This window comes from Sylvia atricapilla, chromosome 6, assembly GCF_009819655.1.
Source record: "Sylvia atricapilla isolate bSylAtr1 chromosome 6, bSylAtr1.pri, whole genome shotgun sequence".
Taxonomy (NCBI): domain Eukaryota; kingdom Metazoa; phylum Chordata; class Aves; order Passeriformes; family Sylviidae; genus Sylvia; species Sylvia atricapilla.
In genome coordinates this window covers 37,512,001-37,527,835 of record NC_089145.1, presented here as the reverse complement: position 1 = coordinate 37,527,835, position 15,835 = coordinate 37,512,001, and the positions used below count along the sequence as shown (strand labels likewise).

The following is a 15,835-nucleotide window of genomic DNA, read 5'->3' as shown; positions in this document are numbered from 1 at the left end:
CTGATCACTCAGACAAAACTCAGTTTTAGGAGGAATTCGGTGATTGGTCAGTACCCTTCTTTGACTCATTGTATTTGCATTTAGTTGTACAATAAGCTGATAAAAACTGTGATGGTGTCACAGCTCAGCTCTCCCAGCAGTGAAGGCATCACAGTACATGCTCTAATTCCTGGAGAGCTTGCACTGAAGGTCTGGACGTGCTATTGTCACCCGCTGGTGTCTCCAATGTGACTGTGACCCCTGCAAACTGAAATACCAAAGCTCTGCCAGCATCTGCTGTGTGCACACCTCTCCTTTCCTGTGCAAACATGCAGGACTGCTGTTACTATATTGTTTTTCCAGACAAGGCTTAAAGGATCAGTATTTAATTGCAGCAGTGAGTTCAAGGTATGAGACACGGTGTTTGCATTAGAGAGATTTGTCACAAAACTTGGAGGGAAACAGCAGCACTCAGATGATCCATCACACACTCACCTCATTTAAATGCAATTCAATTTAGCCAGACCCTTTGGCACAGAAGTGGGAAAGATGACTTAACAAAAAGCATGGAAGAATACTTCTGACCCCAGGTGTCAGATGGATTTGTGTGTGACATTCATGGAGGAGCTGTCCAAGAAAGGATGCAGCCATTCATTGCTAGGCTGCAATTAAGGTGGCAGCCAATGTTTAAAACCTTCCTCATCCTATTCCCCAATTCTCTAGCCACATTTTAAATACAACACAGAATGAAAAATAGACTGCTGTGCCCTGCCCCACATGAGGCTGGGCCAGGATGAGTGGATTTCTATGCAAACAACACACAGAATGCCTTCCTTTAGTCAGTTTGTTGTCTGACACAGATAGGAAAATTAAATGACGTTAACTGTACAGTTTTCAAATCACCATTCTGCCTTTCAGTTAAGACAGATGACTTCTTCTTACAGTGCTTCTTCCTCTGGCATTCAGTGGAGAATTTGGCAATCCTCTAGGGGTCTGGTTCTCAGCAATCCTCTGACATGGGGGCAGTTAGTGTCTCCATTGCACATAATAGAGCTGTAGAAGCCAGAAAAAAATGGCTCTTTTCTAGCCAGTTTACCATATGACAGAAGTGATTTTCTTTCCTGATCCAAAAGCCAACACACCCTGGTCCCTGCCAGTGAGCATGGCAGGCACAGGCATTAGCACACAAATGCCCAGAGTCCACTAATGTTTGCAAAAAGTATCAAATTCCCCCATTACTGCCCTTCTCAGGCAGTAAGAGAGCCCAGGTTTAACCAGAGCAAAGAGGCAGCCTTACCACTGTGCGATTTGGGCTGATCATCTCATTCAGGGAGGGCACACAGCACTAGGGGTAAAATATGAACTTATAGCCCTTCCCATCACCTAGCAAACCTGGGAAATTACACTGGATTCTGCCTCAACTTCCAACCATTGTAACCTCAACTCTCCCAGAGGGTTATTCCTGATTCACACAGGGCAAGTTAGACCCACATATCAACTCGAACAGACCCGATTCTGTTCATGTTTATACCAGCATAACCTGATGATGGTGCTAAATAATTCACAATTAAAAGTCAAATTACTCACTATTACTTGGTGAGTAGTCATGGCAACTTCTTTCCTTCCCTAGTATCCAGTATCTGCTGATACTGCCAGGCATTGATCAGGTCTGGAATGGAGTATTATGGGATAGATAAGTATGAGGGTGATGGTCACAGTTGTCAGACCAAAGGCATTCCAGCATCTCTCTGAGTTGCCTTTTGGGCTGCAGGCATTTCTCGAGAGCTTTTCCAGCTCCATGCAGATCCTTTGCTCCCACTGACTTGACTGCAGCTCACCTGCTTCTCTCCCTGACCCTCTCCAGGGTCCCCCTCAGCACCTCACTCTATTTACATCTCTGACACAATGGCAACCAAGGCATAGGGACCAAAACAAGGCTAAATCACGCAGAAGGAACAAGACTTGGATTCTGCTGTTGAAAGAGGAGTGCTGGCTCCTGGACTAATTAGAAGGTGCTGAATTTGGAGATATCTTGTGCATAATACATTGATTTTTTTCCTTGGAACACAGTCCAGCTGTGTGTTGCTCTTCTACGTGCTCCAAAGGCAGAGCTTTAACACTGCAGGCAGTGAGAACACCGGGAATTGGAAGCTACACCTGAGGTAAGCTCCACTGTTTTGAGACAATTGCAGCTATAAAGGTTTAGCATAAAGCTCAGGAGAGCAGAAAGCAGAACACCATCAAGTCACAAGCTTTTCATTCAAACTGGCTCCTCAAAAAGATAAGATAAAGCCAAACCAGATTAACCAACTTCAAAGCAAGCAGCAAGGCATTTAGGGCATACTAGAATAGAATGCAGCTGTACAGAGCATTGATGAATTAAACAGGCAGAGGTTCCTTAATGACTTGCTCCTTGTCCCTTCCAGGTTTTCAGGAAGTCTCCTGTGATTAGTCCCATCCCCTAATGAGATTACAGAGTCCAGGTGATGCAGCAGTGCCTGCTACAGAAATTTTTTAAAGGCTGATCGAGGCATACTAGCAGGAGCTCTCTGGAACACTCTTCCCCAGTTAGTTATCCAAGGAAGAGTGATATTGAATGACTCTTACAAAGAATACACAAAGCACTTATTGTCGTGCTAATCATCAACTTTCTAAGTAAAATTAACCAATTTGCTAATTAAGGCTCATGACAATTCATCATTACAGTAACTCTGCACTGCGGTGATTCATCACTCGGTCACAGGCTCCTCTCCGGGACGTGGGGAAGGGCTCCTCCAGTGGCTCCTTCCCTGCTCTGAGAACTCCTGCCATGATCCACTGGGGCTGGGATCAGGAGGCCGCTGCTTTCCAAAGGAATTTAAAAGGTGGGGGGAAAGAGAAGGGGAGGAAAAGAAAAGAGGAAAGGGGGCAGAGATAGAGGGGAGGGAAAGGGGGTGGGTAGAACCCCAGGCAGCTTGAGAGAAAAATAATCTTTTTCAAAATCGGCATGGGAAAAATAGTTACCTTTTCTAACATTATTTGACTTGGACGATCAGAAATTAAGCAGGTAGGTGTCATGAGCTCTAAGTGGTACATTTTGCATTAACACCTGTCCAACCCACGACAGGAGTCAGTCTCCTGCTGAAGAAGGAAGGAGCAGAGAGAACGATGCCTCTGCTGACTAAGAAGGACAGACACAGGAGTTGGGAGGCTGAGGGGAGAAGCCCTGGGATTCGGTGCCTCCTGCTCGCTGGAACACTGCACTTCTGGGGCTCCCCATCTCTACACACTCCTCTCATGGAGCCTCTCCCACTGGGCCCAGCTTGGAAGAGGAGGCTGTGAGCACAGAGCCCTCCTGAGGCACAGCCATACCTGCCCTCCTTTGGGGAGTGGGCAGAAAACCCTTTCCCTACAGCAAAGCAACCCTGAAAGCTTGAATTGCACACACAGTGTGACTCCTGGATCCTCAGTGCTCTCTCAGCTCTCTAACCATCTTCCCTTCTTCAAATGGGTAAATAATCTTTTTCACCCATTTAACCTTAGACGCCAAACTCCATGACTCACCCAAAATCTCAACACTTCCTTGTGCCCCTGCCATTTGTCTTTATTCAAAGCAAGAAACAACACCAGTATCAAGATATTTGTATTTTGTGTTCCTCTCTGATGTAGCCTCACTCACTTAAGCACCATAATTTGACCTTCTGTATCTCAGGTTCACAAAATGCAGACAAATCAATTCCCAGGGGCTGTAGGATGAACATATCTCCTCTCCAGGGGGTTCTGCAATGAAGGATTAATTAGCTGAGGAAATTCACCGGGCTACAGCTGCAATGCTACAGGCAGAGGAGCTCTAGGAGAACCTCCAGCACCCCAACTTAAATACAGCAATAGTGTCACACACTGGGAAAGCAACAATCCCCTACCCCCCTGAGATGTCACTGCAAGGGCACCACTCAGCACAATCCCTGAGCTTAATTCAATGATTTCTGTGGACAGGGCAGGCCCTGTCCAGGAAGCAGCTGTGAGGGCTGGGCTTGCACTGCTGGTGGGAGCAGAACCCCCCACCACAGCCCTCAGTACCCCATCCTGTTGTGCCCACAAAGGAGCTGTCTGCAAGCACCCCAATCGCCTACCAGCCCTAAATAGGATATTTGGATTTAACCATCCTGAGCTGACCCAAACTAGCTCCACCAGCCTCCCTAATCCAAAGTACAGCCTCTGAGTCCTCTCCTTGCTTTGCTGCCTGATTTGCCTCCCAGGAGCTCCAGGACAGGGTGTGTGATGTAAATCAACCTGCTTGAGGCTGGATTTTTCTGGGGCTGGGAGGATTTGGCACCTTTTACTACTCACTTGTAAGGTGAGTCCCAGAAATACCACAAACAAGCCCAGCAGGCTGGCTGAGGAGGGAAAGATGCTCATCAGCCATGTATGCTCTGTTCCTTGGATAAAGGGCACTAATCTAAGCCTTTGCACCTCTGGGGCAGCAAGAAGAGCATTGCAGCACCTCCCAAGGACCTGCTGCATGTCTGAGCTTTGACATCTTCTTCCAAAGGGTTTCTTCAGCTCAGCTGGCTGTTTGTAAGTAAATCTCACAGCAAAGTTCCGTCTGGCAGAGCAACAGGTGCAGTGATCACAACAGTCAGCACATCCACCAGCTCAGGCAGACACAGGGATATGTCCCTAGCTGTGCCTCCACAGAAATCCACTCATCCATCCATCCATCCATCACCACACAGCAACAGGACAGGAGATAAGGAACAAGTCAGGCAGCAAGTGCTGGCATCGACTGAAGCAGCGCCCAAGCCAAACTGTGTCAGCAGCATGAGAGTCCCACAGCACCCATCAGCCAGGTACAACATGAGCTCCTTCCTGGGAACGTGCTGCCTCACACAGAGGACAGGGGAAAAGGGAATGGCCTTGAATCATCACGTACAGAGGGTAGAAATATGCTCCAGAGGAGAAACACCTGTACGGGGAGGACAGTGAATATAAAGAGTAAAGGCTTCTCCCCACCCCTCCTAAGAAGAGTTAGCCCAACTGAGAATAAACCAGTTCATCACAAAGCCTTTGGTTTGAGGTTTACACTTTTGAGTGGGTGGGGTTCCTCTCGAAGGACCAGATGTTCCTCATTGCACTCGATGAGGCAGGTGGGAGAAATTAAGGGGCACATAACACTTGCTAAAAAGCATCACCTGTGCAAGGTCTAAACTACAGGTCCAACTCCATTTCTCTTCAACCCTGCAGAGGAAAGCAGGCTCAGAGGAGCTCAAGGACAAGTTGTGTTTCTAGGTCCCTGTAAAGCACACGAGAAGAGCACCCCAATTTGTCTGGTCCTGCAGGACGGGGCAAACCCTCTCAGACAGCCGTGCAGGCAGGCAAGAGGTTCCAAGGCTGCTCGATGAGGGTAAAGCTCCCAGCTGTGATGGGCTCTGCCCGCTGACAAGTCGCACCTGGCCCCGGTGCTGTCCCTGGGGATTAAAAGCTGGACCGCAGCAGTGTTGAGGGATTTGTGCCAGTGGCTTTACCCATGGAAGGCGCATCGCCGCTGGAGCAGTACCTGGAGAGCTGCAGTTGGCAGGTGAGGGTACAAGGAAACAATAAAGTGAGGGGGAAAATAAAAAGAGAGTAAACCTAAGCAAAACAAGGCTGCGTTGGCCGGGAATCGAACCCGGGTCAACTGCTTGGAAGGCAGCTATGCTCACCACTATACCACCAACGCTGGGCTGGATGTAAGTTTGCAGCCGCTCCCCAAATGCATCAGTACCGCATCCCTGCCGGGCTGAGCCAGAAATTCCATGGTCCTGGGGGATTCCTCCCTGTTCTGGAGCTGCTGGGAGCAGGGAGGAGCTCTCTGGAGCGGCAGGTCGCTTTTACTCCCTGTAAGAGAGATGATGCGACTGCATCAAGGTTTAAACCCTTGCCATGGGATGCTGCTTGCAAGGATCAGCCCAGCTGCTGGTGTGGCTGGGCACTGAGAGGGCAGGAGGCTTGCATCTCCTCGTTCTGGGTTGGCAAATGTCTGCAAAAATTCATTGTTTCGGTATTTGGAATTGTTATCCTGATCTCAGGTCGTTGTAGGAAGGACTGGGAGAGGGTTGCACTCTGCAGCTGAGCATCATCGTTATTCAGGGAACAAAACTTCTTTCCATCCTGTTATAAACTACTTTTCAGCTCAGAAAACAGGCTTAGCACAAGCTGTTTAAATCCAGAGACCTTCCTGTGGCAGTGGGTAAAGCCCTCTGAATGTGCCCTCACAAAGTATATAAAGTGTTAAGGTGTAATACAGCTTTTACAAATGCTAGTGAGATTTTTATATTCAGATTTGTTGGCAGACTTGATAATAGCAGATGTGTGATATCACTGCAGGAAGGGAAAAAAAATAATCCAAGTCTGTTGCTTAAGGCAGCTGGGTTTGATTTGTGTCTACCTGAGTTGCAGGGATTTCTGCAGTGGAAGTGAAAAAGACTGTTTCCCCTCAAGCTGCCCCAAACCAGAGGATCTCAGACAGAATCTGTTTATGAAATTTCCTGCCTGGAGCTGCTGGGAGATGCCCAAAGCTATGCAGTTGGTGGAGCCTTGGGTGAAGTTAATTAACCCAGAGTCTAAAGCAATAACCCTTGGCAGCCAGCCCAAAGTAAACATGGTCTTGTGCCCCTTTTGCAGCCTCTGAGCATCTGTCTGACATGAAGGAAATATTCCCCAGGATTTAACCCTATCAGAGCTTTTCCTCAGGCCTCTTAGGTGCAAACCTGAGCAGAAATGAAAATTTGCTTCCTGTTCCTACCTGTTCTATGCAATTTACTCTACTTTTTGAAAACTTTACAGCTGTGTGATACTTCTAGCCCCATGTACCACTCATTTCTCCATCAGCTTCTTTAAGATGTATCACAAACTGGCTTGGTCATTTGTTTGTGAGTGGGTTTTTGTTTTTACTGTTATGTTCATTCTCTGGTGCCCATTAGTATGACGTGAGTAGACTTACAGGGAGCTTTTTGTACCATTTTTTCTACATTGTGGTCCATACAAAACCTTCTTAATGAGCTCCTGTACAGCTAATCCTTAGTCCAACTAATCCTGGAATTCTTGCAGAAACTGTGGCTTCCTTCCCTTGCTGCTGACTTGAAAACTATCTATTTAAAGTAGATGTATTTTTGTAGTATTTTATTTGTAACTTAATTACACATTGACTCTTTTGTAACTTAATTATATATGTTAATTACATATTTGACCCTTTTTTTCTAAAGAGTAAAGAAGCATCTAGACTTACTCAACAGCACCCTGCCCCACCAGATCTTCTGTGGGGCTCTGTATTTAGAACTCAGCTTTAGAAGCAGTTTTAAATGCAGGTGTTGGCAATACTTTCTTGATTACATCTGTATTCAGGTTAGTGAGGGTTCTCTGGGAGGACTTGTCCCTTTGTCAGAGTTTTCCAAGTGTCTGCAGGAAAATATACTGCAAAGTAGGAGCTGAGATCTCCCTGTGTGCATGGCTGGGTTGCCAAGTGAACTGACTTAGAAGAGAGCAGCACTAGCTCAGGGCTGGGCAGCATTGATCTGGAAATCCTGCTCCTGCTGGAGTCAGGCAGTTGCTGCCAGCTCATAGGCCTCAGTTTTATGCACTGTTCCGTGCTCTGATTTGTGCTTGGACTTTTCAAGTCCTCCTGGCTCTTGAACCTAAAAATGCCTGATTAAACACAAACCCTCTTGTATGGATTCTTTAGTCCAAGCTGTCACCTGCTGTGGATGTTGGCAGAAAGCACCTTCAGGAAGAGGATTTCTACTGAGCAGAGGCTTATGCCTCAATAGAGAGGGAATAAATCCTGTCCTGAAACTCTTGCCTCATCAATGCGATGATGCTTTTGGACAGCTTTTAATAATAAATAGTTGATAAAGAAGGACATTAGTATGAAAGAGCTTACTTGTGTGCTTGGTGCAGGGCAGGATGCTGGTTCTCCTGACTGGTGAGACTTTTTTTAGTCCCATCTTCACATCTATAGCTTCAATCAGGCTGGTGCCCTCCAGGAGCTGAAGAATGAACTGCTGCTGGTTCTGTGAGCTGCTGCCCTCTGTTGCACAAAGCAACGCTGACACTGTCCCCTGCTAGCAGAGAGAGGAAATGGAATAATATACAGAATGGGAGATAAAGACAGCCAGAAAATGCTGTCTGTTTTCCTTGGCAAAAATCTTGAGTGTGATAATGTGATTGTGTGCATGGCTGAGGTGTGATGGTGGCTGTGAAAGGTGAAGTGCCAGTGTTGTACCTGTATTTCTCAATTTGTGATATCCCAGGAGCTCTCTAGAGTGCCCATGGACTGTGGTGGGAAAATGCATTATACAAGCTATCTGGATTTTTATACACTCACAGAGAAACAAAGGACACACTTTCAATCTTAAAACTAGTCTTTGCTAAGATACATATTGGGGAAAATTACTGAGACTTCCTCATTGAAGATTAATCTTATTTTACTCTCCCAGTTACAGTAACTGTTTTAATACAAGACCCTTAATGGCACTTTTTTCTTAATTCAAGGATGACTTCTCCACTAGTCCTCATCTGTCCACCCCTATGAGCCCTTATGATATAGAACTTCCAATTCAAACAGCTGAAGATGGGGTGTTTGCTTCCCAGTTAAGTCAGTCCAAGGAGCTCCACACAGACTTCTCCTCGGTGGATCTCAGCTTTCTCCCAGATGTCACCCAAGACAACAAAGAACAAAACCTCTCTGAGGATGGTCATGGAACACAAAAAGAGCTTGATGGGTCACTAGCAAGTAACGAGGACAGTGGTGTTTTCATGGATGAAAGCAGCTTGTCACATCCAGGTACAGCTCAGCCATCTTTTCTTGAGTGTCCTCCGATGACTCCAACAACACCTCCAGAGAGCTCTGGAATAGTCCCTCAGCTGCAGTAAGTTATGTATTGTTTATGTAGCACACACCACAGTCAGAGTTTGGCTTAAACTGCAAGGTGATCCTCTGACTTGTCACTTGGAGAATGTAGCAATGTCTTAAATAAGCAAAAAAAAAAAAAATGACAGGAGCAGTTGCTTCTCTTGAAGGGGAGAGGTGGAGGAAATGAAGTGACAATATTGGATAAAAATATGAAGACACTTGAAAGGCAGAGTTTCTTCCAGGAAGGAGAATGTGAAGGATGACAGCAGGCTCCAGGGGTTTAAAGATGTCACTTTGCTTTTTCAAAAGCAGAAACAGAACTAAGTGTGAGAAACTCTGGCCTCATTAAAAGATGCTGTCCTGTCTAGGATAGAGGAACTCTGGAATAGTTTATACCTGTAGAAAATGACCCACCCTCTACCTCCCTTAGGTGCTGTAGTAACTCTAAATAGTCAGTAATGGTTGAATCCAAAGCTGTGAAAGGCTTCAGTGATGCAGTTTTTGGAAGACGCGCAAAATTATAATTCAGAGACAAATAACTTCATACCATCCCAAAGTGCAGTTTCGGGTTGAATTACTTAAATTTTGCCAGAAGCAGCTCAGTGTTAGAGTGGGGAAGAGACAGGAAATCAGTTGATGGCAATTATTAATTGGAATGTGACTCCACATTTAGCTAGTACTGCTGGGGGGTGGCTCTGCAGTGGCTGGACTGGGCAATGAGAAAATTCCTCCCTCATTCCTCAGGAATATCGTGTCAACTGTAAACCTGGCTTGTAAACTGGATCTGAAGAACATAGCTCTGCATGCCAGAAATGCAGAGTATAACCCAAAGGTAAATCTTGGACTCAAAGCTTTACCCTCATTTCCCTTTCCCAGTGTTGATGGATCCCAGTGGTCCCGTGACTGTGGTCTTAACTTTCCTGCTCCTAGGTGGGTGGAAAATAACTTTAGGGTGGTAAAGAAACACTTAAAAAGCGAATGTGTTGTGACAAGCTTTGGAAGTGTTAATTGTTGCAAAACAACAGAAACACAGCTTAATTCCTGTCAGGTCCTCCTTTGAATTTGTAGAGGTTTGCTGCTGTGATCATGAGAATCAGGGAACCACGAACAACAGCCCTCATCTTCAGTTCGGGAAAAATAGTCTGCACAGGAGCAAAAAGGTATTTTTCTGTTTTTTCCCTTCCCTCTAAAGGTTTGGGTCTTGCAGCTATGCATATATTCTGATGGAGAATGTCTGAAAAGTCAAGTTTAAAACATCTAGCAAAGGGATAATTGCAAGAAAAAGTGAAGCAATTACATTGAAAATCTTGCTCTCTTCATGATGGCACCTTAGCAATTTCTGAACTGTGTACTTCTGTCCCTGAATTTAGATAGAGCTGAGCAGACATCAGTAGAAAAGCTGCTAAAATCCCCAGAAGTTAAGGGATTGTTTGCATTTCTCACTGATTTTTAAAGTGTTTAGGACGTAACTTGTATCTGTCAAGTCTTTCTTCAGTGTCTGTGTTCATCAGTCAACACATCTGCCTCTAGAGGAATTGGGGAAAGCAAAAGTTTATTCCTGAACTCCAGGAGAGACTGCCTTGGGTTTTATATCCCAAAGTAGTCAATTAGAATTTACTAACTCATGCTTAAGAGACCTCTTCTCTAGCCCCTGCCACCACCCCAGGTAGGTGACTGTACTAGTGCCTGAAGTCTAACTCCTGGATCAGCACTGAGAAGCTGTTTTGAGGAACTGAAAACCTCCCAAAAGGGGAACCTCTGAGTGATGAAACATCTCCAGTGGGTTCAACCAGACCACAGGAAAGTGAATCAACAAGTGCCTTACTCCTTTTAGCTCCCTGCAGCAGTTCTGGGGATGGAGCTTTGCTATTTCGAGTGGTAGGATCTCTTTTTCTGGAGTGCAGATTAGCACAGTGGTGGCTATAAACTGAATTCTACTTCAAGAGCAGAGGAAAGCACTAATAAAAGTTGATTTTTTTCCCATTTACTCTTTCTTCAGTGAAAAGCCCCATCCCTAGAAGTGTCCAAGGCCAGGTCAGATGGGGCTTGGAGCAATCTGGAATGGTGGAAGGTGTCCTTGCCCATGGCAGGGGGTGGAACAAGATGGGCCTTAAGGTCCCTTCCAGCTCCAACCATCTTGGATTGTATGACTTGAGGGCTGTTTGGAGATTACAATAAAGGTTTCTTCCTTTAGTGAAGATCAGTCGAGGCTGGCAGCCAGGAAATATGCGCGGGTGGTGCAGAAGCTCGGCTTCCCTGCCAGGTTCTTGGACTTCAAGATCCAGAATATGGTGGCGAGCTGTGATGTGCGGTTCCCCATCCAGTTGGAAGGCTTGGTTCTCACCCACCAGCAGTTCAGCAGGTATGAGGAAACCAGGTGTAGCCCCTAGGCACCTTGCAGCAGGGTCTGCAGCTACTTCAGCCTGGTCTATGCCTTTACTCCACTGTGGATGTTTTATACCAAGGTGGGCTCTTAACTCTCAGCAAAGCTGATTCCTGTCTGCAGGGATAAGGTTTCCAACCTTCAGGCATGAAGCCAAACTGCATTTGCAAAATACATAATTGCAGCTATGTTGTGTTTTTCTGGGATATTGTTTTGGTTCTGTTTGGATGTTCTTTAGCCAAGAACTGGAAGTAAAGCTGTAGCTGAGTGATGGCCATGTTGTGCCTGTGAGATCAGCTTGTTCAAAACTAGACATTGCCATCAGGAAAGGATGATTTCAGCACTGGCAAAACTAAATTTCAGTTATCTTTTATTAGCACAGCATCTAATAGTTTGCATTTCATTTAGGAATTAGATATACATTAAATATTTATCTTGGCTGTTACTTTGTCTTAGTTGTACAAGATGCTTCCTGACAAGGGCTCTTTGCAGACTAGGAAGGATTTACTGTTAGCATGGGAAGGCCCTGGCACAGGGTGCTCAGGGAAGCTGTGGCTGCCCCATCCTTGGAAGTGTCCAAGGCCAGGTTGGATGTGGAGCTTGGAGCAACCTGGGATAGTGGAAGGTGTCCCTGCGCATGAAACTGAATGATTTTTAAGGCCCTTTCCAACCCAGGCCGCTCCATGATTTCAGGACTTTGGGTTTGAAGGTTACAATAAAGGTTCCAATGCTATGACAAATCAGAAGTGGCTCACAAGGCTTTAAAAGTCAGCATGAAGATCACCCACCAGCTCCAGCTGGGTTTAACAGGTTTCTCTTCCAGGTGTCCAAAACCCGACCTGCCTTTCTCAAAGCAGCTAGATAAAATGTGTGGTTAATTACCCTACTGTTACTGTAATTAAAGAGCATTTTTTTCATACAACACTGAAGCAGCATTTGCATTTTATTAATCTTACCTGCTTGCTTTGAACAGCTATGAGCCCGAACTCTTCCCTGGCCTGGTTTATAAGATGGTCAAACCAAGGATAGTGCTGCTTATCTTTGTGTCTGGAAAAGTTGTACTTACTGGTAAGTGGTGCCTCTCTATGTCTGTAGCCCACTGCTACTTCACTTTCTGAGAGAGCATTTAAATTAAACATTGACTAAAAATCAGTACCTTTTGCCACAGTAAAGCCATTCAGGGAGGTTTTTAAATGGCTGCTGCAGCTTATCTGTGTTTTCTGCAGATAACATCAGTATTGTTGCACTAGAATCTTGTATTGTTTCATATGTAGAGTCTCAGATTTCCATGTTAAGTATTTTTTTTTTATTCAAAGCCTGATGCCACGTGCCAATGCAGAGGATGCCAACAGGATATTGACATGCCAGCAACTACTCAGGCACTTAAATAAGAACCTCACAATAAGCAATTTAAAATTGCTTGGACAGGAAGCAGACTTCTTAAAACACTTCACTGACAACATTTAGTAGGGATTATCAGAGGAAAGGGTGGAGATCTAAGAGCTTGTTTCAGACTGGCAAAAAAATCATGAGGCAAAGGCCTTGCTGAGTCAGTGTGCTCAGCAGGTACCTGTACCTCAGATCCTAGGTCAAAAAAGGTGAATTCCTGAGCTCCTGACACATCATTTTCTGAAGCTCATGGAAATGCTTCTATTCAAATGTACTGAAAGGTAAGTGGTGCTTGTTCCCAGAAGCTCTGAATGTGGCATTCATCTTCACAACACAGCTTTTAGACATGTGGAGGGCAAGAGAAGTGCCTGCCTTAGCCAGAGATGCTCACAACCATAAATCAGGAATGAGCTCAGTGAATTGAAGGACAGGGCGCTCAGGACAAAGCTGAAATGCTTTCCCCTCCAATGTCCACAATTTTCTTAGGTCCAGTAAAATGATACTGCTCAGTAAAATCGTACTTGTCAGTTCCACTCCACTGATGCTTGCTTTTTTTTGGAGTACACGAATTGTAACACCCTTGCTTCAGGACCTGCTGCACACTCAGTCCTTTTCTGTGAGTACTGGGCCCAGCTGAAATGACAAAACTGAATTTGCTGAGCTGTGAGGAGGTTTTTATTTTTTTCCCTAATCAAGAAAGTAACTTTACTTTTGAAAGTAAAAGCTGTGGTAAGGCAGATGAATTATTCACATCCAAGTGAGGACATGAGAAAAGGTTTACACACTCAACGTGAGCAGTGCTTAATTCCACTTTTAGTTCACTTAAATGCAGTTTTCTTCTAGCTGATGTTTGTTGGACCAGCGTGAGTACTGTTGCTGGCAGGGAATTTCCTGCCCACTGCAATGCAGTTGGTGTGCAAGACTTGGTATTAAAGCTTTTTTTTACAGTACCACGGAAAGAGATTTGAAATCAAAGCTGTCCTTACACACAGCTTAAAATTAAAATTGCTTCTCAGAGCTGGAGAAGGAGAGTTCTCAAGCTGTGGAACAACTCCCAGTATGAAATAAAGGCCTTTCACTTCCTGTTTCTACCTTTCCACTCACCTTGTGAACAGGCAGAGCTGTTATGCTTAAGCGGATAACACCATGGTGGTGCTCAGTTGCTTTTTTTCCTTCTTCAAAGCCAATATTTTGCACCTGTCAAGAGCAGAAAATTGCTTTTTTTAGTTCCACAGATTAAACAAAACTAGTCTTAAAGCTAAGCAAGCTAGAAATTGTTCCTTAAGGTGGCAAATAGAAATTCTGCTTTTAATAGTAAGGTGCTTCCAATCTCCTGGATTTCTTCATGGTTTGTAATCTTATTGGGTTTAAACTGCATTCAGTTACCCTCAGCACTCTGTTAACTTATCGGGGGGTTTTGTGGTTTTGTTTGTTTATTTGTTTTGGGTTTTTTTTCTAAAATGTCCATTTAGGAGCAAAAAACCGTTCTGAAATCTATGAGGCATTTGAGAACATCTACCCCATTTTAAGAAGTTTCAAGAAACCATCGTGACATGGCTCACAAAGCAATCCAGAATAACTCCTGGGTTTGTGCTGCTGTGCATGGAACAGAAGCCAAGAGGATTCCTGGACCCATTTGTGGATTATTCAGCAAGTTATTGATTTCTGAATGCCACATATGCTGATGCCCTCCTATAGCCTGGAGACGTCCTTTTCTTTCAGATGATCTGTCTGTAATCCACCTGAGTTCTGACAACTTTTGTCAAGTTAAAACACTTGATAAATGCACTTGAGTGCATTTATTTAATAGAATGTATATTGAAGTGGCACTTAAAAATACTTTGTAATAGAAGCCATGTGTCTCTTTCCCTGCTGAACAGGTGAATCCACACTGCACTTCAATCTGGCTTAATCAGAATCCTCAGCTCAAAGTGTCTTGAATTGCTCCTGCAGTGTTATAATTTCACGTTTAAGCCAAACAAATATTATTGTCTATAGCATGGCTTACAAAATCCTGCATGAGATGGTTTTGGTGTTTAGAAGACATGTACTGAAATCACTCTGATCCTCACTGGCTGGCTAAACTCTCATGTGGGATGATACAGGATTTTCTTTCACAAAGACATTCCGGGTCCTGACATTTGGGATGCACCTAGAAAATCTATGGGTGGATGGGAACTAATTAAATTATGTAATTTGACATGGGGCAAGTTCGATTTTAACTAAATGGTACCCCCACTTGTATTACTGAAGTGCCCTCAGATGATGGGAGTTCAGTGCAGACAAAACACGTTGGTTTGGAACTTTGTTAAAAATAGGTTTGAGGAAAATATGAAGTCTTGGATGCTCATGACTTAATTATCTGTATTATTTAACCGGAGTTCATCCAATGGCATTTCATTTGGTAATTTTGGAGCAAAACAATGGGGTTTCCTGTACTTGGTTTGAACTCAAGCCTTTCTTTTCAGAAGCTGTCCTGCTCCGAGTGCTGCTGAGAGCAGGAACAGTGCAAAGCCAATCCCATGGCTGCTCTGGAAAGCCCCTGGAAGCAAGCCAGAACAGTTTGTGGTGTGTCCTCCCCTCCTGAAGGTGTGGTACCTGTCTGGAAACACCACTAGAGGTTGCTCTTAGATGACTTAAGTGTAACGCAGGCCAAAATCCTCCTCTATCCTCGCTGGAAATACTCGGGATGGGCTATGGCTCAGCTCAAAACAGGCTCTTGCTGGGCTGAGTTTTGCTGCCACAAAAGTTTATTTCTGATTTCGGTGAGGGCATGACTTAATCTTCTGTATCTGTTATGTGTCTCTCACAAGTGTTTTTATATCGGTCTCCCTTCTTCTCTGGAAAAGAGTTTGAAAAACTTTGTGCACTTCCTCATGATAAGCTGGTCTTAGCTATTATCAGTTTCTCTGTCAAACTCTGGATTTCCACACTCTAATCTATTTTAAACACAGGCTTACTTTTCTGTTTGCTTTCTAACACTGGAGACTTTCCATAGCCATGGGCTGGACTTTTATTTGTGCTGTAGTAGCAGCTGATGAGCTCCAGTTAAAATAATCTTTTGTAAGTAAAAACACCCTGGTTTTATTGAGGTGTTGGGGGGGGGGGGGGGGGAGGGGGGGGTGGAAGTTTATCTAAGATGAGCCCTCTTCAAGAAATCACATTTTGCTTAAGAGCTTGCCACATGATTTCAGTGGTAAAATTAGTGCTCTTTA

The 15,835-nt window shown here is 44.7% G+C and overlaps 1 protein-coding gene and 1 non-coding gene across 2 annotated transcripts; one reads left to right on the top strand and one right to left on the bottom strand.

Moving 5' to 3' along the window:
* The first annotated feature begins 5,485 nt into the window (after positions 1-5,485).
* On the top strand, positions 5,486-14,400 carry TBPL2 (TATA-box binding protein like 2). Its single transcript, XM_066322281.1, has 7 exons — positions 5,486-5,536; positions 8,488-8,864; positions 9,593-9,680; positions 9,917-10,008; positions 11,043-11,210; positions 12,205-12,299; positions 14,093-14,400. Exons 1-7 carry the CDS (start codon positions 5,486-5,488, stop codon positions 14,170-14,172), a joined length of 951 nt encoding a protein of 316 aa, XP_066178378.1. The 3' UTR covers positions 14,173-14,400.
* Positions 5,606-5,677, bottom strand: TRNAG-UCC (transfer RNA glycine (anticodon UCC)). The gene has a single exon. It is a non-coding gene; the product is annotated as a tRNA-Gly (tRNA).
* Positions 14,401-15,835: the final 1,435 nt, after the last annotated feature.